This window comes from Netta rufina, assembly GCF_964035555.1.
Source record: "Netta rufina genome assembly, chromosome: 15".
NCBI classification, from domain to species: Eukaryota; Metazoa; Chordata; class Aves; order Anseriformes; family Anatidae; genus Netta; species Netta rufina.
This window is the reverse complement of record NC_140138.1, coordinates 17,124,576-17,145,659: the sequence shown is the minus strand read 5'-3', so window position 1 is coordinate 17,145,659 and position 21,084 is coordinate 17,124,576. Positions and strand designations below refer to the sequence as shown.

General features: G+C 49.4%; 3 protein-coding genes across 5 annotated transcripts; 2 read left to right on the top strand and 1 right to left on the bottom strand.

Moving 5' to 3' along the window:
• Window positions 1-7,892, top strand: ZDHHC4 (zDHHC palmitoyltransferase 4). Of its 2 annotated transcripts, XR_014618874.1 has the most exons (7): window positions 1-167; window positions 2,782-2,855; window positions 4,492-4,670; window positions 4,775-4,900; window positions 5,669-5,913; window positions 6,401-6,964; window positions 7,119-7,138. XR_014618874.1 is itself a non-coding variant. In XM_084295718.1 (6 exons), the coding sequence occupies exons 1-6, from the start codon at window positions 54-56 to the stop codon at window positions 6,683-6,685; spliced, it is 1,023 nt and encodes a 340-aa protein (XP_084151844.1). In that variant the 5' UTR covers window positions 1-53; the 3' UTR covers window positions 6,686-7,892. The 2 variants fall into 2 exon arrangements, 1 of the variants encoding a protein (XP_084151844.1); XM_084295718.1 differs by having other exon boundaries at window positions 6,401-7,892.
• Window positions 7,893-7,908: 16 nt separating this feature from the next.
• Window positions 7,909-16,360, bottom strand: E4F1 (E4F transcription factor 1). Of its 2 annotated transcripts, none has more exons than XM_084295717.1 (14): window positions 16,195-16,355; window positions 15,820-15,962; window positions 15,606-15,702; window positions 14,996-15,201; window positions 14,653-14,773; window positions 14,228-14,380; window positions 13,750-13,916; window positions 13,316-13,540; window positions 12,908-13,013; window positions 11,838-12,055; window positions 11,282-11,480; window positions 10,352-10,512; window positions 9,661-9,723; window positions 7,909-8,999 (listed from the first exon to the last, which is right to left on the bottom strand). In XM_084295717.1, the coding sequence occupies exons 1-14, from the start codon at window positions 16,349-16,351 to the stop codon at window positions 8,652-8,654; spliced, it is 2,364 nt and encodes a 787-aa protein (XP_084151843.1). In that variant the 5' UTR covers window positions 16,352-16,355; the 3' UTR covers window positions 7,909-8,651. The 2 variants fall into 2 exon arrangements, with proteins under 2 accessions (XP_084151843.1, XP_084151842.1); XM_084295716.1 differs by having other exon boundaries at window positions 7,910-8,999; window positions 13,316-13,543; window positions 16,195-16,360.
• A 433-nt stretch (window positions 16,361-16,793) lies between these two features.
• Window positions 16,794-20,102, top strand: PGP (phosphoglycolate phosphatase). The gene is made up of 2 exons (XM_084296284.1): window positions 16,794-17,448; window positions 17,815-20,102. The coding sequence occupies exons 1-2, from the start codon at window positions 16,812-16,814 to the stop codon at window positions 18,138-18,140; spliced, it is 963 nt and encodes a 320-aa protein (XP_084152410.1). The 5' UTR covers window positions 16,794-16,811; the 3' UTR covers window positions 18,141-20,102.
• Window positions 20,103-21,084: the final 982 nt, after the last annotated feature.

Genomic DNA, 21,084 nt, shown 5'->3' with positions numbered 1-21,084 from the left:
GGGGGCCGCCTCCCGGTGCCGGGGGAGCCGCCCCGAGGCCGGCCGGGGCCGCGATGGAGCTGGCGGCGCTGCTGGCGCTGTACCTGGGCCTGCTGCTGCTGGCAGCCGCGGCCCTGCTCGGCGGCTGCCCGCGGAGCGCGGCCGGGGCCTTGGGCGGCGCGGCGCGGGTAGGGCCCGGGGGGCGGCCACGGGGCTTGGGGGGGAGGCTCTGAGGGGACAGGGGGTGCTCTGAGGGGACAGGGGGGGCTCTGAGGGGACAAAGGGGGCGGCTTTGAACGAAGTGGGAGGGTTTGGGGCAGGTGTGAGCAGGATACAAGGGCCTCCGAGGGCGGCGGGGCCCTGGTAGGGCTGCACCGGGCCGGGTGGGATGGGGCTGGGGATGGGGCTGGGTCGTGCCCCTGGGGCTGGTTCTCGTTCCCTGGTCCCTCCCTGGATTCTCGGCCTCCTCCATCAGTAGTGTATGTCCGAGGGTGTGTGTCTGCTCCATAAAAATGTGGGTGTGGGTGGCCATGTGCAGGCCGGCCTGTGCTGGCAGCTCTCAGGTGGGTGCCCAGCTCCCAGGGGGATGCCCACCGGCACTGCCAGCAGCACCCCGCGTCCTTCAGGCTGCCAAAACCCTGCCCAGGTGCCTGCTCACGGCCTGCCCGCACCCAGGGGTGGCCTCTGCTGATGCTGCTGTGCCAGGCTGGCTGCCCCAGGTCACCGGGGTGGTGGCAGGGTGGCACATCTCGCCGTGCCAAAATCGCATTTTCCTGCCCTGCTGAAATCCCCTTGTTCAGTGACAGCCTCACACCTCACCTGGGAGATGCTCCTCAGTAACGAGCCCCAAGGATGTGCAGCTGGTGGTACTCGCTGCTCCCTTAAGGGGAGCAAGTTCTGGGGAGGTGCTGAGAATGAAAATAGGAAGAGAGTTATAGCTGGTAATAAATGTTTTGGGGGAAGCTTTTAAGGTGAGCCTGTGATAATGTTGCAGGCTGTTGTTTCCTAGGAAAGTGAAGGAGTTAGGAGCTTTAGGAGAGGATTAAGAGTTGGTGTTTTGTTGTAAAAGCAGGGAATGAACTGACAAGGCATTAGCTTATTTCTCTGCCTATTGGGCTGTGTCTGAATGGGGAAAAAAGGCATAGCAATCTTGCTAGGGAAAGGATAAGGCAATTACGTAAGTTGTAAATAATATTTAGTGCTGCTTATGAGAGTCTAAACAGACATTGATTTTTGTTCCTAGTGTTACCAGTTTGTTTCATAGGCACTCAGATCACCGTGCAGAGAAATTTATTATTTTGCCACATTCCTTAATAGGTACTTTTAAGAAACATGTAGCAATCAGCAACTAAAATGCTGCTGTGTTATAACATCCCTTTTTGGAGAAATGCAACTGATACTTGTAGGCATGAAATAAACATAGGTAGTCCTAATTTGTTTCTGTAGATTCTGTATTTTAAATTAATTTCTGACTGAAATTAATTAAAGTGTATAAACCTGGGAGTGGATTGAAATTGTTTGACTGCACTCCTTGAACACCCTTTAAAGTATTCATCGTGAGCAATAGAAATAACCCCTTGCACACAGCACAGCTGTTTTTAGCTCTGTGGCAAGTCATCTTCCACCCCCGAGTCTTTTCCAACCCACCAGCGGCTCAGCTGCACAGGCTGCTTTTATTCATGACACAGGTCTCGTTCCCTCACACCTCTGTTATCACCGCAAGCACAAATCGTATTCTAGGAGCTTTTTCTTTGATGTAAGAACTGGCTGAAGCACAAGGGATGGGTGTTCTGTAAGTGGGCGAATGATGGGTGTTTCAGGCTATCAGTGCAATGTAGGGCTGTAATTAACACACAGTTCATTTAAATTTGGATTTCGCAATTGTGTGATAGGTTGCTTTTCTGTCTAGTTGCCTAATGCGTCTCCTGTTGCACTATTCAATCTCTTTTTAAAAAGGCTTGTAACTTGAGCTGCTGATAAGAGGCATACCAGTTAAAAGAGAAATATTTGACATCTTCTCAACCCTACATATGTTTTTTGCCTTCTGGTCTTTCACATCTAAGATAAAAAGCTCTGGCTGCATATTTTCTCTTCATGTCTGCTAGAAATAGGCTCAGCTGCTCTATTTCTTCCACCGCTGATGGAGCAGCGTGTTGCTATAGAGATCTGTCATCTTCTGAACAGCAGAGCCAAACAACCCCAGAGTCACAGCCTATTGCGGAGGATGTCCCTGAATGAAGACAGGCAGCTTTATTCTGCATTGTGTCTGCCTGGTTTTGAAACGGCACTCAGACAGACGTGGAGCGATCAGGCTGAATCGTGGCTGTAGCTGAAGAAGCTGGGGTTTTGCTTTGTGGTTTTGTGTATTTATTTGTTTTTTGTTTTTTTTTTTTTTTTTTTCTGGAGGATAGCAGGCTTTATCTCTTTGCTTATCTCTGCTTACATCTGTCCGATGGCCTGATGGAGCATATTGTAGTTGAGAAATGGCTCAGTTCTATCCCCTGCTCAGCCACTGACCCAGTCTCTAACCTGCTAAAAGCTCCTTATAACTTTCACACATTAACCCAGATAAATTTGTTTGTGCCTGCTGGGCTTCAGGAACAGAGAACCTCGCTCCCCTTTTGGAAACCCCAACAACTGCTTGCCTAGGAGCTCAAAATCCCCTAAAGACGGGCTTCCTCCCTGGTGGTACGGGTACAGGGATATATAAGTGAGGGGTGAGGTGACTTACATTTTTGTTTGAACTGTGCCTGTGGCAGAAGTGATGTGCAGTACCAGTAACAGTGTTTTCATTTGCCTCAGGTATTGTCATTGGTAATCCCCACACGGCTCCAGAGAGCGACACAGAAGGTGCTTCACAGGCTCTTCCACACACGGTAATGCATGTTTATTATATGCTTTTGACATTATTTTTGCTAATGTTTCTGATTATTATTGATGATCTGCTGCCACCGGAGCTTTCGGTGTTACCCTCAGATATTCCATCTTCATTAGGGATGCTTGGTGGGGATTACAGATTTCCCTTAAGGTTTGCCATACTGTTGTCTTTCTGTTCCTTCTGTTGAGAAGATGGGACTCTGAAATATGTGAACATATTTGACAAAAAATATGGCTCGGGAGTTTCCACTACAACAGATGCTGGTCACACTGGTGGGAAGCTGCATCCACAGGAGAATTACAAAACAAACACCCTGGCAGCTGTGGAATGAGCGTAGACAGAGCCAGTGATCCCTGCTCCCCCTCAGATCCCATTAGTCTTAGTCCAGCAGCCTGGACGTGCAGGTGGCTCAAGGGGAAGCTGCACAGCTGCCAGCGTGCAACCTGCTGTATGAAGGTGAATTTTGTAGTGTCCTGTAAAATCGGGTGCTTTAAGATCTGCTTCGGGAACTATTTAAATGCCCTTCCCCTGGGGGTGGCAGCTCCAGTTTGCCAGGCACTCGAGGGGTGTCTACAGCTGTCGATTGCACACTGCTGTTGTTCCGATGCCTGCTGTGCAGATCTTCTGGTGTTAGTTAACACAGCCCAGGAGAGTGGTTTCGCTGTCAAATGTGCAGTCAGCAACAGAGCAATTATCTGATGAGCCTGGTGTAGTTGTCACTGCTAGCTTACGCGGGGTGCTGGAGGCACTTGGATCCTTCAGGCACACCCTCCCGCTGTGTCACCTCATTCACCAAGAGACTTTTCATCTCACGCAGAGGTGCAGCACTTGAGGGAGCCTTCTTGCAGCCCTGCAGCTGAGAGATCACCAGGATCTCACTGGATTGCACACAGAAATGGTGTAGGAGAGAGCGGGAGAGGAGATCTTGACATACTGTAGGAAGGGAAGATAACCTCTTACTAGTTATTTCAAACTGGTGGTGAAAGTCCAGCCAACTGGTGTACCATGCAAGGAGCTGTAATGAAAGTTGCACTCCTAACGCACGGCTTATCTGGTGTTGGTTTGCCAGGCTGCTGGAAGCTGCGGCGCAGCTGATGCACCCCAAAGCAGCCTGCATGCCAGGCACTGTGCAGCTTGCCTCGCAGAAGCTGTAGCCTGCTGGCAGGCTGGAACCAGCGCTCGCCATTGGTAACCTCCTGCCACGCTTTCTTTTAGAACAGCTGCTTACAGCTCCTCTATATTACAGGTTTTTAAATTTACCTTTTATTGGGGGGTTTTCTTTGCTTTCAGAGCAGCATGTAAGAAATGTCTTTTGGCAGAATATTTTGTAGCCTATTGCTGTGACGTATTTTGGCAGCACACGGGGACTATGAGACTGTACTTGACTGAGAGAAAAAAATCCAGAGGACATGCTAATAATGGAAGTAAATTTAGCTGGCGTTTTTTAAGGAGTTCATGTGCAAAGAAGAGGAGTCATTGGGTGAGAGAACACTCTCAATATGCAGTCCATGTTGGCCTAAAAACCTAAAAGAGATGTCCCCTTGCATTTGGAAAGCCTGTGCTGATCACCTGAGTGTACTTGATCTATTAATTGGGATGCTGAGCATAAACAGACGGTCCCCTTTCTGTTGCAGAAGCCATTTGTTCACTGTCCTGCACGTAGCCTTGGAGGTGGCAGTCTATGCTGAATACACGTGGGAAGTGTTTCCTTACTGCTGGGAGCTGGAGTTCCACCTCCTCCTCCTGCTCCTGCCCTACCTGCTGCTGGCTGGGAACATCGGCTGCTTCGTTCTCTGCTCCCGTGCCGATCCCGGTAAGCTCATGCCGATTGCGGGCTGCGGCTGTTGGAAAATGGAACCAAAAAATGTTGCCAGCACCAATGCTTTTACTATTTACTCTTGTTTTTGTTTTTCACAGGTACAATAACAAAATCAAATCATGCATCACTGATGAAGATTTATGCATATGATGGTGCGTTATTTCAGAAAGGCATCCGGTGCCCTACGTGCGACATGGAGAAGCCAGCCAGATCCAAACACTGCCGTAAGAATTTAACTTGCTTGGCAAGCACAACAGTAATATACTCCCAGATTAGTTCGTTATCAGTAACTGCAGTTCACACTATTTTTGTTTTGTTACCCCACTCAGTACACATAGGATTTTGTTCATTTTTAGCAGGGTCCCAGATCACAGCTGCTCTTTGCCCATTCACAGAACTATTTTGCAGTTAATTATTCTCACAGAAATTACCAGTTCTGAGGGTATTGTTTTGGGTCAGGGATAGGCAAGCATTTGAGTATTTAGAGGTGAAATAAAAATCATTGCCTGCCAAGAGCTGAGCTCAGGATTTTGTGTTTCCCTTGCAGACTTTGCTGTTACCATCATCACTTAAAATAAAGCAGGGAGATACAATCTCTACCTTTCACATGCCACAATAGGCAGTATTGTCAGAGAAGCCAAAGTCACAGAATCACAGAATGGTTTGGGTTGGAAGGGACCCTAAAGATCATCTAATTCCAACCCCCTGCCGTGGCCAGGGATACCTTCCACTAGAGCAGGTTGCTCAAAGCCCCATCCAACCTGGATCTAGTCTTGGTTGGTGAACAAAAGAAGAAATGAGGTACACGTGTTTGTTTTTAATGTTTATTTCGGGGTAAGTGGTTGAAATTCATTGATTTGTTTAAAATATTATCACCTAAATCACGGCCATTGTTTTTTCTTGGATGAAAAGCTATTTGAAACTGTGTAAAAATCAAATTGATTACTTAAAAGCCAACTAACCAAGCCGTCTTGTCACTCACTTTTGATCAGGTTTTTGCAATGTCTGTGTACACCGTTTCGATCACCACTGTGTGTGGGTCAACAACTGCATTGGTGCCTTCAACGCAAGGTATTTCTTCTTCTACCTCTTCACGCTGACTGTTACGGCCGCAACCATTGCGATCATCACAGCAGCGTTTCTCATCCAAGTGGTGCTGCTGACAAATATGATGCATGGGAGTTACATTGATGACCAAGGCCAAGAGCAGGCTGTTGAGATTCGCTTTCTCATTCAGGTAAGCTTATGCTCACTGGGCCGTTAACCTACCTGGAGTTTAGATTCCCCAGTGCTGGAATTTAACTCACCAAAGAGCTGCTTAAACTGTGTTGTGTCACCAAAACCTGAAGTTGTACCAGATCGTGACCTCTGTGTCTGGCAGTTTTGCAGTGCTTCTGCGTTGATGATTTTTTTAATAAAATAATAAAAAACTCTGTAGTACAAAAATATAAACATTCATAAATAAATGGATTTAGAAAATACCCCCGCTTATTAGCAAGCTTTGAAAGGAAATAAATTTCTGGAAATCCACATGCTTTTACTCAAAGATTCAATTTGGAATGGAGCATTGCTGAGCTGGAGGGAGGATGGGGCTATGACCTTGTTTCTGGGGCTGAGGTTACGTGTATAGACAAGCATTTCAGGTGGGATGTTGCACTGTCTCTAATGCCGTGTGATTTAGTACTCCAACTTTTTAACCAAGTTATTATTTTCTTTCCTTGCAGCACCTTTTCCTGACTTTTCCTAGGATTGTCCTCATGCTTGGGTTTGTTATTCTTCTCACGCTTCTGCTGGGTGCGTACTGCTGTTTCAATCTCTATTTGGCCTTAACCAACCAAACTTCCAATGAGTGGCATAAATCCAGAAGATCTGGGTGTTCCCGCCATCCAACACTGCAACCTTGTGACAGACAAGTTGTTTACAAAAATATTTATTCTAAAGGAGTCTGGATGAATTTAAAGGAAATCTTTAAGCCTCCCACAGTGCTGGAAAAGGAGAAGAAAACATGAAACTACTACCCCTTTGATCAGGCTTTTCTTTTTTATTTTTTTACTTTTTCTAAGACGTTGATTCAGCAGCGTGTTTTGATACCACGAGCAACTTTTGTTAAAAAAAAAAAAAAAAGGTTACTGTATTTCAGTTAATTAGAAACTTTCTTTTCATAAAGGTGATGAATCTTCAGAAAATAGTGTTTGCAAGTTTGTCTGTAACACTGCTCATACCAGCTGTTAAAGTGATGTGTCAGTCTTTTCAGACACAAGCACAGCCCAGAAGCAGCTGTACTAGAGGTAGGTTAGGCTGGGGTGTGCACACACACATGCAACGGTCTTAAAAAAAAAAGTTACTGTTACTGGTTGTGTGCTGCATAACATATGCCACTGCACAACAGGCAAACTGAGTTCCTAAATTACTTTGGTACATCTCAATTATGTCTTCCTGCAGGAGACTTTACAGCAATGGAGTGAGGACGTACATGCGGAACATCATATAAAGAGACATCAGTTGTTGATTATTCCTGTAGGAAGGCAGAGTGGTGCAGTCGGCTGTGAGATGCTGCTTAACAGTGCCTCTGCAGAGCACTACTTAAGATACTTGACTTAGTGCGATGTTATTAGAGGGACCAGTAATGAACTTGCTGGCATGAAGCAAGCTCAGTCCAACAGACTGCAGTGAATGCCTTTACTTGGCTTATGTTTAACCCGTTACTATTAACAACATGTAGGATGAGGGAGAGACCTGACCCTGCCGTCGGTATTTCTTTGTGGTTTAGGCATTTTGCTGCAGGGAAAGTAAAAAGCTGTCAAAGCTGTTTCTAAGGCTGCTCACCTGCATTCACAGAACAGGCACCTCTAAAAGCAGAGTGGTAACATGGCCTTCCACTTCCGCACAGGGATGTTTTAGGTGAGCTCTGAAAGGCACTTGGGCAGTGTCCTTCCAGAGAGAAGTGTATTTATGGCTATGCAAGTGACCTTCTGAAGTCCCTCTAACTGGAAGGTTAACTATAGATCACTTGAAAGACCTCCACCAGCAGGGATGTACTGGCTGCTTTAAGAGATCTGCGTTTGTCTCAGGGGAAGACCGTTTTTGACTCACCCAATGATGAGGGTTTCTTACTCGCAATAGTAAGTAGCCCTTTCTTTTCTCCTTCCAGAAATTCTTCTGTTTGAGTGATAATATAGCAGAAATTGGAAAAATAGAGTAAGAACTTTAAATAATTTTATTTTTAAAAATGTATTTACATGCCAAATCTGTACAATATGCAATTAAAAATCCATATACGATTTTAAAAAAATCATGTACACTATGGCTTTACACACCAACAGACTAGCTCTCAGAGTAGCCTGTCTGGCTTTGCAAGGGTACAATGATGCATTCTTTCATAGACCAGTACATAAGGCTACTCGTCCAGAATACAAAATAATAATATAAAAAAAAAAAAGAAAATACTGCAGTACCATGCCTTAGGAGAAGTAAAGTAGTGAGGTTAAAGGCATGAAAGTGTTTGACTGGTAGTAAATGCACGCCAGAATGCCTTAGGTTTGGTATTCTTGTTTTGTTTTAAATGCATATGATTAATTTAAGTAGTCTCTTACGAGACCCTATTTACTTGTTTCACTTTCTGAATCTTTTTAAATTTAAACACCAGAACGCTACTGTCCTGTGGTCAGAGGTAAATGCTTCACAAAGGCTCTTCCTTTATTTGAGGCAGCTGTACAAAACACTGAGACCGTCAAACGTGGCATATTGGTCGCCTCCACAGTATACCCATGCAGAGGTTTTTAACTACTAATTGCCGTTTTAAACAGAAAATAGCTCAGGCCTGTATCATCCTGTTAAGACACTTACCTATAGAGGCCTTCCCTCCCTTGCTCTCTGAACAACTGTAATGGCAAACTTAGAATTGATCAAATTCCCCAACCTGGAGAAAAATAATTAGTTTTACATTAACATCTGTCAGTAGCTGCACGTTGATGGTTACACAATCACAGTCTGGACTTCCACCTCCCCCTCCTGGGAGGCAATCACAAACTCTCCCGCGTGTTCCATTATTTCAATGTCCTCTGATGCCACCATGGTCACTGTCGCTTCTTCTGTCTCGATGCTACCCTCTGTAGTCAGCACTGCTCCTTCTCCGATGGCAGAAGCCAGCGTCATGGCCACCTGCTCCGTCAGGCTTTCAGGGGTCGCAATGGTGATGGTGTCTGCAGCATCCGTGGTTACTTCGGAGTTCTCTGCCACGGTGACGTTCTGCACAATGATCTGGTGACCAGAGTTTGCTTGATTTACTATTTGTTGTACAACTTTCATAATGTGGCTGTCGACCTACATGATGAGAAAAGAGGCCAAGTTATTTCTCGATGTGTTGCACTCTGTTAGAAGTACATACAATTATAACCCTAATCACTGCGGGATGACCAGTAGCGCAGTACTACAAGCAGCATTTAATTCCAGTTTCCTCCAGCTGTTCACTGAGGTTCTCATCAACCCAAGAAGAGCAGACTCTTAGAACAAGTTGCATCTCATGTCACTGAAGACATTTCTCCAGCAGGGTACTTTGTACAGCAAGTCAGATCACAGCAAAACCGTAACAACACACGCCCAGTCATTCAGACTGGCTGACTACAACCGAAGAGCCTCTGACTGCAACCACCGTTGTTTCCAGCATTCACAAATTCCTTAGGAGGATGACTTTCCAAAAGCCAAAGCGCTGTACAATTCTATGTAGCCAGCAGCTCCATTTTCACGTATTAAGCCCTCCAAGTTCCTAGCCACCATCACTCACAGGACATAGAGTTAGACAGGGCTTTGGTCAAACCCAGTACGACCACTGTTGCGTTTTATACAGACAGGTCTGCAAAACTGCACCGACCGGTAAATAAATTACTTGAAGTTGGGTTTATTTAGCATGGCTTTCAGACTCTAAAAGTAATTCATTTCACCTACAGAAAGGACCCAGAAAGAACAGTTTGAATGGCTGCTTTACCTCATGTCTTGTTCCCTCTATTATTTCAGTAGCTTCACTGGTCTCCATGTCTTCAGTAGCAGTCTTGAAAGACAAAATACAACGATTCCCTTTTTAGATTATTATGAAAAATCTTCTATTTCCGAGACACTAAGATCTTTTATAAAAGTCTTCCTGTTTCTCCTCCATGATGCAGTAACTACTCTAAAGACAAAAACTTAAAGTTTCCTCTAAACCCCACTATGAAGAGCTACTTCAGAGTAATGCAAAGTGCTCACAAACAACCAAAAGAGAACATCCTCTCTCAGCAGGACTCTGCCAACGGGCAGATTTCTTCTCCTGTTAGTAGCAGCCGCAATGTTTACTATGGCAGCACTACAGGCACTCAATAATGGGCTGTTATTCAGCACAGATGAGGGCTAGCTCCTTGTCACAAAGAGGAAGAAAATGAAATGCATCATTCATTGCTTTTGGCAGCCAGAGACAGTTAAAAAATGTTTATTTCAGACAAAAAAAAAAAAAAAAGCTATCTAAAAATGGGAGAAAAGACTAATTAAATGTTGAAAGTAAGCTGAAGCAAGGACAATAATTCTGAACAGTCAGAAGTTCTCCATCTCGGCCTTTTGATTAACTATGGACAGTCTTACCCACATGCTCACTTTTGTGCCTTTATTACATGCAGGACAACAAGGTTTTTTGCCCCATTTCTTACCTCAATAATGTATTCCTGAGTGTCTGCCACCACTGAAGAAAACTCTACCAAAACAGTATGAGGATCTTCAGAGATGACTGTTGCAGCTAAATTATCAGCCGACTGACTTTCCTCAGACACCATCACTTCCTCCACCTCTTTCAAAGCCAGGAGGCAGCCACCTGATTGGTATTCCAAAAGTGAAGGAAAAGGGAAAAAAACACACATTATTTTCCAGAACCAACTCAAATATTGGAGTACCTGACAAGTACTCTGCAGCACTAATAAGATCCCTTTAACAGGATACCGCTGACAAACGGCCAGCAGTCAGCATGCTCTAATCCTACCAAGCCAAATACAGACCTAGAAGAGGCCTCTGCTACATCAGACAGACCTGAGCCTTCAGCAGAGCAGCTGCCCAGTGCAATCTGAAGAAATACACAACTAAATTCAGATGCGTAAAATCATACAGGATTTCAAAAGCCGTATGTGAAGAATATACAACAGATGTAAAACTTTTGGCATGGTTTAAGCAGTGTATCTTTTCTGCTGGTGCACTGCCTTTCAGGATCTATTCAGGAAGCTTTATTGTAAGGATAACACAGGTTCACGGGACAATCTCAATGTATCATCATCACTACCCACAGAAGTTTGAAAATCCACACTTAAGAAGCAAAGGAGTAACAGTGGTCATTTTTTGGCCTAAACAAAGTACCGATCAACACAGACTGAAATATATAAATAAATAAATCCCCGCATCCCCTCTTTTGATGCGACAGAGATGCAGATAAACAAATGGCCTTGGATGAAGGTCATCAGAACCATCCTAAACATTTCACACCGCCCTGAAAACTCACGATCATTCAGCCAAAATGCAGCCTGTCCAAACCAGATCCCAGAACACCGACATCCACCCCCCCACCGCAGCACAGAGCAGCTTTGCCATCTCACCTTTGGTCTTTAAGTGCCTGTTGAGAGTACCGTGCTCTGCAAACCCTCGCCCGCACTTGTAGCACTTGAAAGGCTTCTCCCCTGTGTGGTGGCGGATGTGGCGGACCAGCGAGCCCTTTTCCCGAAAACCCCGACTGCAGTACTGACACACGTAAGGCTTATCCTCCAAATGCGTACGGAAGTGGACTTGCTGGGCGTTCTGTGCAGAGAGAGAAGTAACAGAAGCTCAGTGACAAACTCAAGCAAGCAGTACATTAGCTTCCAATGTAAGAGTCAGCATCTTTGAGGACTTGGTCTTATCAAAGATGCGTCAAAGACGTTTGCATTCCTATTACATAAAGTTTCCATACACAAAGGAACAGTTTCCTCATAAACGTGAGGGTTTTATTAAGACTGTCCCTCCTTTCCCCATTAATAAAAAAAGCATTTTCTGCTCTCGTAAAAGGCAGGTGAGCAGGCATTTGTTCATTCAGTAGTGAAGCCTCCTAGCTTCTCCCAAACCCTAGCTCTGGAAGGGGAACTTTGAAGGCAACCCTGTTGTGCAAGGGAGACACACCTTTGTCTTGTACCGCTTGCCACACTTTGGACAGGAATACGGCCTCTCGTCAGAGTGCACCCTGCGATGCCCCTTCACATGTGCGATGGTCTTGTAGAGCTTGCCACACTCGCCACAGCGGAACCGCCGTTCGTTCACGTGCACTTCTTGGTGCTTTTTTAGCAGATAACCCTTTGTGAACTCTTTGCCACACTCCTCACACTTAAAAGGCTTGTAATCTAGAGAGAGAACACATGGCGGATACAGGACAACCAGGAGCAGCAAAGCAGGAAAATCCTGCAGTCATTACCGAACCCAAAGGGTATTACTGCATTATGTATTATGTGTTACTGTGAACTGGCATTCCCTGCCACCGCACAGTAAGAAAACCTGGCAATTTTACCCACCAGCAGTAGCTCAGGTTATCGTTATCTGGCTAATGAAAATGGTGCGGTTACTCGCTTGTGTCTTACAGGGAGCAAGGCTTGTCTTGGGACAGTTTGTAGCGTACAGATCATGGCTAATTGATGGCTAAAACAGATCAGAAGCCCTTCTCTGAACACAAGCCAAAGGCAGGAAAAAAAAGACATCATGCTGCTGACTGCACTGCCCTCTTCTGCACTTCAGCCCTTTCCAGAAAAGTATCTAGTACTGCCATAACAAAATTCTTACAGAAATTTTAATCCAGAAAAGAAGCAAAGTGATATTTTCAACGCAGAGCATGGGCTTTGTCTCATTCATAAGTGAATTCCACCCAGATGTTGATCCTGGGGCCTTTGGTGTCTTTCAAGGAAGCCTTTCAACACACATCACCTCACTGCTCTTTTAAATCGGCCCCTGCACAAAACTCTACTTCTGAGGATGCAATGCAGGTCCTGAAACATGGAGCCTGTTTTGCACTTCTTTTACGCTCTATTCTGGAACTTCAACTGCTCCAACCTTAGCATGCAAATGTGAAAAGCATCGACTGGATTTGCATGGCTGAAGGCCGCATAAAGACAAGGAACGTGAGACAACAAAAAGTACACCATGTTCAAGATCATGGTAAGACACGGTGCATTTAGACAACGGCATATGCAGCAGAGCCTTACCTAAATGGCCTTTGATGTGTGTTTCGAGGGAAGCAGCTTCACTGAAGGCTTCATTACAGTGAGGGCAAACGTAATTCTTGTACCCATTTGTTCTTTCTGCATCTGTCTATTGAAAAGAAAAGAGTACAGCATATGTGGTTTTTGTACTGGTACACACAGTAAGTATTACTACCTAAATTCCCAATTAAATACCCCAGCTTTGACAAGGAAGATTTACATGTTAACAGAAGAGCGTGCGCTAACATACACACACAATGAGCACAAAGACACGCTATAAAAATTGGCACAAAGACACAGGGACAGGGAGACCTGCACGGAGCACAATGTGCAGGGTGATCAGGCTAACACCACCGTAAACAACCAAGCGTAGGCACAGATTAAGAATCTATTTCGGAAGTACAAACGTACAGACTCTGCTTGTTCTATTTCAACACACTGTTCCGCACAGGGCTCCTCTTCTGCTTCCACCACTTCGTTTTCTAGTTCTTCTGCAGCCGGTACAGCAGGCTCGTCTGGCTTCTGCACTTCTTCCACAGCAACTCTCTCTATCACAATGCCAGAATTCCTCATGGCCTGCCTCAGCAGATTCTCGCTGTTTGGTTCCCCCTCACACGGCAGCTCCTCGGGATGTGGCTGCTGAAGGAATGAAGAGCCCAACAATTGCTACAGCAAATACACAGGCTTTTTTTTTTTTTCCACACCAATATTGGTAGAACAGTAACTATTACCAAGGTGACTAATGCCATGATATCGGGCACCTAAGAAACTTTCACGAAGTAAAATACTTCAAATACTTCTTCGCATAAAATACATGGTGGGTTTTCAAGAGAAGCAACACTCACATCTTGGTCCAGAGATTTTTCATCTACGACAGGAAGCTCCTGCATTTGGACGTGGACTTCATGAAGCACGTTGCCTTTTGCATCTGTCACTAGATGAATCACAGGCGAGGTCTCAATGGATTCACTCGCCATTGATGAAACGGTGTCTGCGTTTGAACTGCAGGAACCTTCAAGAACAGCAGCAGAATTAATCACCTGGTACACTGCCAATCCCTCTAAACACGTCTTAGAACACGAGGTGCCTGTTAAAACCACCTTTGTACCAGATCCTGAAGCGTTCTTACAGTTGGTGCCTGACTATGTGCACTTTGGGTTAATTGTTTAGATCGATATAAAATTACTTTTTCCCATGCAAAATGTATGAATTGAATGCCACAGCAGTATGTTTTTCCTCAAATGAAAAAGAATTTATAGTTTGAGTACCAAGAACACGCTCGGTTTGATCAGACACAAGGCAGGCATTTACGGCATCACTGACCTGCAGGCAAGTCATCTTTATTGACGACTATTTCTTTGTTCATGTTGAAGCGAATTTTTTCCGTGCAAGGCGTCAGAGATTTCAGGTGCCGAGTCAAAGCTCCCGATTCCCGGAAGCTTTTTCCACATTTCTTGCATTTGTAAGGTCTTTCATCTGGGAATAAGAATCAAAATACCTGTGTTAAACTATCCACTGCCTGTTATTAAAGTTCTGTGCAATAGCCTTAGAGAAGAATGCGTTCAGCTCCTTACAGCAGGGAAATTATGCTTATCCCACAACCCCGCACCACCTTGCAGCACCCCAGACATCAGGGAGCTCAAGAGCTCAGCAGATGATGGAAAGTAGCAAAAAACTCTGCTCTAAAGTATGCTGGATAATGACACACAGCGAGCTGGAGCAGTAAGGAACAATTTGGATACTCTTACCAGTGTGGCGCCGATGGTGTCGAATCAGAGACCCCTTTGTCCTAAAGGAAGTTCCACAGAGTTTACATTCATAGTCCTTCCTGCTGCTGTGAGTGATCATGTGAGCTTTGAGGATGCTTGCCTAGGGTAAGAAATGCGTTTCAAAAGACGTTTCAAATGATAAAGGATGTTACATTTCAACTATGCGCTTTTTCTCAAGGAAAAAAAAGTTCCTTTACAAAAGTAAAGTTCTAATTTTAAAGTATAGCATGCAGTAGAAAAGCGCATTGTTATCTTGAGACATCTTAGTGCAACAGCCAGCCTAAATATCGCTCTAATCTAACAGAGTGGAAGTCATACTTACTGTTTTAAACGTCTTCTGGCACATTTCACACACATATCGCCCTTCCTTGTTAACCAGAAGCTTAACCTTTATCAGTTCTGTGGAAATATCCTGCTCCTGATCATCAGGGTTGCTTTGCTCTTCAGCGACTTCCCCATCAACATCACCATTTGGGTTTTCAAAAACGTGGTCTCCTGCAACGATGACTTCTTTTATGTGCCCACTACCTGGGAAAAGGACACAAAGACAGCTATGCTCTTTACAAAAGACGGCTTTACGTGACTAGATCAACTTACTCCTTCAGCATTTCAAGCGGTAGGAAGGAGAAATGGGTGCTTTAACCCTGGAATGCTGATCCTTATAAAGCTCTTGTTGTTATAGCATTAATGATACAACGGGTATTTCTGCAATGAAAGTTTAAATCTAGTTTGTATCCCCACAAAGCTAGCCTAGGGATGCCTCTTGCCTCGTTACGATAATGCTCAGTCCCAAGCATGCAGCACAGAAACGTCATTCACCCAGCCATGACACAGATCAGACAGCAGAGGATGCAGGACAAGTGACCAGGTTCCTGACAGCAGGGATGTAAAGGCAAGCGCGCCGCGAAGCTCACCTCCTATCTGGAGCTCACCTACTATCGCTGACGCATTCCCGATCTCATCTGCTATTGAAGACGCCTCAACAACGATGTGGGCAACCGTTATGGACTCCTCGACCGAGGGCACAACCTGCCGTGACAGAAAACATTGTAGCAGGAAATTTTTATTAGTTTTATTGCTTTTGAAGGCGTAGCACTGCGTTCTACCCCCCCCAGCCCCTCAGACCCTTCCACCCCCCCCCATCACCTTCTGTGCCTCCTGCGGGAGGAGCGGCGGCGCGGGGGGCTCGGGGGCTCTCTGGCAGCCCTTCTGCAGCTTGTGCTGGACGAACTCCTCCAGGGACGTGAACTCCGCCTGGCAGCGGCCGCACCGGTGCACGTCGGCCTCATCTGCAAGGGGAAACGGGCCCGGCACCGGGCGGGGGGGTTCCGGGGGCTGCCCGGGGGGCACGGCCGGTACCCAGCACGGCACCGGGGCGCTGGCACAAGCCCAGGGGACCCCAGCACCCCAAGCCTCCAGCCCTCAGCCCCCTCCCGCTGCCCGCTACCGGCCCCACCGCCGCCCCCCTCCGCCCCCCCCGGGCCCTCCCGGCGCCCCCCGGCCCCGCCGCGGCTCCGGTACCTTCCTCGGCGAAGGGCGCGGGGAGGCCGAGGAAGGCGGCGGGCCCGGCGGGGCAGGAGCCCGGTGCCGGTGCCGCCGCCGCCGCCCCCCGCCGCTCCCCGCCCGCGGCTGCCGTAAGCGCCGCCGGCCCCGCGCCCGCCGCCGTCGCGGCCTCCATGTCGCAACGCGCCGCACGGCCAAGATGGCGGCTTTACGGCCGTGTCGTCATAACAACGGGCCGCGGGCCGGCCGCCAGCAGGGGCTCGGCGGGGAACGGCGCCCGGCGCGGGGGTTCCGCGCTGAGGAGGTTCCGGTGGGGAGGGGGGGGCAGGGGGGTGCTGGCGGCTGAGGGCTGCGCCCCCCCCCCGTGTTTCAGCGCCGCTCCCCCCTCCCGAGCGGGCTCCGGATGCGGCGCGCGGGCCGCCCAATGGCCGGCGGAGCCCTCTGCCTCCCAGCCAATAGCAGCGCGCCCTGCTCGGCTGAGCGACCAATAGCAGCGCGGCCCCCCCCCGAGCGCCAGGCGTCGGCGGATCGCGCGGCGCCCAACGGGGATCCGAGCGCGGGGCGGCGCGGGCCAATGAGCGCGCGAGGGCGGCGGCGTGGCCCAATGGGGGCGGGCGGCTGCGAGCCGTGAAGCCATGGCGGAGCACCGGGAGCAAGGGCAGGGACCGGGCGGGCGGCGGCGGTGCCGGCGGCTGGAGGGCGAGGCGGCCCGCGCCGTGCTGGGGGCGGCGGACACGCTGCTGTTCGACTGCGACGGCGTGCTGTGGCGGGGCGAGGCGGCGCTGGGCGGCGCGGCGGCGGCGCTGTGCCGGCTGTCGGCGGCGGGCAAGCGGCTGTGCTACGTGACCAACAACAGCAGCCGCACGCGGCAGGCCTACTGCGACAAGCTGCGGCGCCTCGGCTTCCCCCCCGCCGAGCCCCGGCACGTCTTCGGCTCGGCACACTGCGCCGCCCGCTTCCTCCGCCAGGCGCTGCCGCCCGGCGCCGCCGCCTACGTGCTGGGGGGCCCCGCGCTGGCCGCCGAGCTGCGGGAGGCCGGGGTGCCCCACCTGCCGCCCGGCCCCGCCGCCCTGCCCGGCCCCGCGCCCGCCGACTGGGCCCGGGCGCCGCTGGAGCCGGCGGTGGGCGCCGTGCTGGTGGGCTTCGACGAGCACTTCAGCTACGCCAAGCTGTGCCAGGCGCTGCGCTACCTGTTGCGCGGCCCCGACTGCCTGCTCGTCGCCACCAACCGCGACCACCGCCTGCCGCTCGAGGGCGGCGCCGCCATCCCCGGTGCGAGATGGGGTGGGGGGGGAGTTGAGGTGCCAGGGGGTGGGGGGTAACCGGGAGAACGGGGGGTGTCCGGGCCGGGGGAGGGGTGTTTAGGGTGGCCCTACCCCCTCCAGCACCCGGTGGTCCCGTTTCTGGTTTCCCGACCCCCCCCCCGCAGCCCTCCCTGGGGCAGCAGAGCCGCCCCTTGTCCCCTGCCTCACCGCCCTTTGCTGTACTTTGCTCCCCTCTAATCTCACGTCAAACTGCATTCCTGCAGGAAGATGTCAGGTTATTTGGGGTGTCCCGTCCCCAAAGCACTGCGGGGTTCTGTCTGGGTGCCGCCGCTCCCCTGCAGCCTCTAACGGGCGCTGTGGCTTCTCCCCGCAGGGACCGGCTGCCTGGTGAAGGCGGTGGAGACGGCGGCGGAGCGCGAGGCGTTCATCGTGGGGAAGCCCAACCGCTACATGTTCGACTGCGTGGCCAGCGAGTTCAACATCGACCCCGCGCGCACCATCATGGTGGGAGACCGGCTGGACACGGACATCCTGATGGGCAACACCTGCGGCCTCACCACCCTGCTCACCCTCACCGGGGTCACCACGCTGGAGGAGGTGAAGGGCCACGAGGAGAGCGACTGCCCCGCCAGGCAGAGCCTGGTCCCCGATTACTATGTTGATAGCATAGCCGACCTTCTCCCCGCTCTGGAGGATTAATAGAGCAGGACGCCGCTTTGGCAGTGGGCTCCCCGAGGGGGGCCCCAGTCAGTCACCTTGTGGCAGTAATGTACTCACTCTGATACCACCTGAAGCTAGCGACCCTTAGCCTTTTAACCTTTCTGTCCTCTCGATATGATTTTGTTTACATCTCGGTCTTTTAAAATGCACTTTGAAACAAGGAGGGCATTATGGCGTCACACGAGTCTTGCGGGTTTGGGGCTTTTTTAATGATAAGTATCACGTACATCCAGATGTTTGTGATGCTCCATGTCGTGTTGTCCTCTAGGCTGAGTTGAGAGAAGTAGAGCCAACTGATGTGAGGAAGAGAACCCGGCAATTTGCAGTGTGTCCTCTCCTGGGCAGGCTGCGGCTCAGTCTGGTTTATTCAGGGAAATGACTTTTGGAGTGTGTAGTAACTTAGCAGCTGTGTTTGGAAGCGATTGCAGGGGCTGACGGAATTAGTCTTTGGCCTTTGATTGACTTTTTGGGATGGGGTCATGTTCAGCAGCACAGCCCACTGTAAGCGTGACGTCGGGTCGGAGGAGCTGTAAGCAGTCTCCTCGTGTGACCGCTACGAATTGCACTTGTGATGCAGGTTGGGGCGATTGGCTCACAAAACACAAAAATGTCTTCTGTATCCTGTGTTTGTCCCAGTGTTGGGTGTGTGTGTAAGGTACGTGTACGTACAAGAGCTCCCCCGATCCTAACTATATATCAGAATATATTTAAGGTATAAATCTAAGTATAGTATATGGTAATATATCTCCTTCCCCAGAAGGGGAAGGTAAGAGGAATGTACGTCACCGATCCCGGTAGTTTGAATTCTCATGAGCTTTTGCGTGCGGTGACGCAGAAAGCTTTTACCACATAGGACTGTCCCTCACTACTGCTGCTCCCCAGAAGTATCGGGATGGGTTAGACACCACCTTGGTTCCTGTATTTCCCTGCTGCCTCAGCATCAAAAGAGCACCTGCCTTGGCTTTAGCTGTCGGGTGTGAGTCCAGACTCAGTCTGTAGAGGATGGATGTGGTACCCGCGTTACAACTCTCTACCAAAATAAACCTGAAGGAGTGCTGGCTGTGTGCGACAATAGCACGGGCTTCCTTTAAACATCTCATCTCAAGATCTTCCTTGTGTGTCTGGCCGGGCACCAGTTGCTTGCCTGAAGAAGAGTGCTTGCTTGCTCAGGTGATGATTTTAGCTAGATCTCTAGGTACGTTTTAGGTGATGCGCAGCTCAGGCTATGGGATAGATTTTTATGCGGGCTGAATCAAAGGCCACAGCTCAAAGCTTTTGTATTACAGAATTAAGAAAATTATATATGCAAATAACACTTTTTTTCTATAGATTCAACTATTGGTAGTTACCTTTAAGTGCTGCCCTTCCCTCATCTGCCAAAGTTCAGTTGAGTAGCTCTAGCCCTAGCGATGCCGTTTCCTTCCCCTCGGACACCAGAGATGCGTGGACTCAGCACTGTGTTTGTACAGCGATAGCCACGGCTCGTTGTCTCTGTTACCACAGTGTTAGCTGGATCTTTCGTAACTCGGGGTTGTGTAAGGAAGCAAGAATAATCTCTTCCCTGTTCTTGTCTCCAGCTAGAAGGCTTACAGAAGTCACAAAAGACCTCTCCCTTTAGCTGGGTAACACGGAAATGGACGTTATGGGTTTACTGCAGGTAGGGTCTGACTCAACGGTGTGTTCTTTAATCCACTTCCTGCCTCTGGTGCTTTTGATTTCACAATTTGTCAGGTACACCAGTCCATGCCAGGTGGGGCGTTCAGCCTCCTGCAGCAGCACGCTGTCCCCGCTGAGGACTGTGCACTGTTCAAGGCAACCGTTACCTCGATTCCCGTGTGCTGAAATGTGTTGGTGAGAGTGTCACTCGTGCTGCACAACCGTGTCAACTTCCCAACGGTTCTGAACCCACTACTTGAATTCACATTAAACTTGCAAACCTGCTTTTCCCTTGCATTGTCTCATTTTGTGGTCTCTGTGCGTGCTTTGGTGCTGCTGTGCTTTGTGGAAATTCCGGGAGCTAAGGACACATTTCTGCGTGCCATCTGTACTCCTTATGTAGAGTATTAGCAAAAGAAACAAAGCCAACCCTGGGCTACATTTGTCAGATCTTCCCTTAATAGGTGCCACGTGGAGGCACTCTGTTGGGGTTTTCCTTGCCTCCGTGGGGTTGGTTATGTTTGGCTGGCAGGTCTCAAAAATAAAAAGTTGTGTCAGGGGCTCCTGGGCTGCCCAGGAGAAGTAAGTCTGGCCAGCTCTGTTCCCCGTGGGGTATTTCTCCTCGTAGGAAATGGGTGTTAGCACGAGGGCAGCTGGTGCTGGGATGGGACTTTGCAGCTCGGATCTTTCCCCTGGGTCTGGATGAGGCAGGGTCTGGAGGTGGGACACGGGCACGGCCGCAGCCAAGGCTTGCGGTGCGCCAGCCCGCAGGATAAACAGCTGGCTTCAGCCCACGGAGCTCGGGCAGCACAAAGTTTGTGCTGAAATGTAGAAATAACCGATGACAAGGGCAGCCTGCCACTGTTCCCTATTCATTTCGTCTCGTAATGAGACTTACTCGGTCCTGCTACTGGGGACTGCCAGCAGGGAGGCCCCGCACAAAGCCCTCAATTATGCTCCACCTGTGTGCCTCCGGTGGCTCGCCAGGTAAGCAGGAAGAGCGGTTTTTGTACCACTGACAGGATCCCTCCACAGCCTCGGGTCCCCCCCTCCTTCCCCCTGCCCCTGCAGCTCTCAGGTTTCGCCCTCCTCGCGGGTCTGAGGCAGGAGCACCTGGCTGGGCGCTGCTTTGGCCGCAGGGACCACGTTCACGTTTTGCAGCTGCGTGCCCAAGCTTCTCGGGCACGTTCGGAGCCCAGGACCATGCACAGCCTGCGTGTGCTCCGGAGGCAGAGTTGCAGGAGCGAGGGCCTCATCTGAAGCGAGG

Excerpts from the sequence above, each read along its gene's own strand:
- ZDHHC4 (XM_084295718.1), top strand. The coding sequence starts at position 54 with ATGGAGCTGGCGGCGCTGCTGGCGCTGTACCTGGGCCTGCTGCTGCTG. Across the intron at positions 4,671-4,774 it reads CTGCTCCCGTGCCGATCCCG|GTACAATAACAAAATCAAAT; the intron begins GTAAGCTCATGC and ends TGTTTTTCACAG. Across the intron at positions 4,901-5,668 it reads AGCCAGATCCAAACACTGCC|GTTTTTGCAATGTCTGTGTA; the intron begins GTAAGAATTTAA and ends ACTTTTGATCAG.
- E4F1 (XM_084295716.1), bottom strand. The coding sequence starts at position 16,351 with ATGGAGGCCGCGACGGCGGCGGGCGCGGGGCCGGCGGCGCTTACGGCA. Across the intron at positions 15,202-15,605 it reads GAATGCGTCAGCGATAGTAG|GTAGTGGGCACATAAAAGAA; the intron begins GTGAGCTCCAGA and ends TCCTTTTCCCAG. Across the intron at positions 12,056-12,907 it reads ACACATCAAAGGCCATTTAG|ATTACAAGCCTTTTAAGTGT; the intron begins GTAAGGCTCTGC and ends TTCTCTCTCTAG.
- PGP (XM_084296284.1), top strand. The coding sequence starts at position 16,812 with ATGGCGGAGCACCGGGAGCAAGGGCAGGGACCGGGCGGGCGGCGGCGG. Across the intron at positions 17,449-17,814 it reads GGGCGGCGCCGCCATCCCCG|GGACCGGCTGCCTGGTGAAG; the intron begins GTGCGAGATGGG and ends TTCTCCCCGCAG.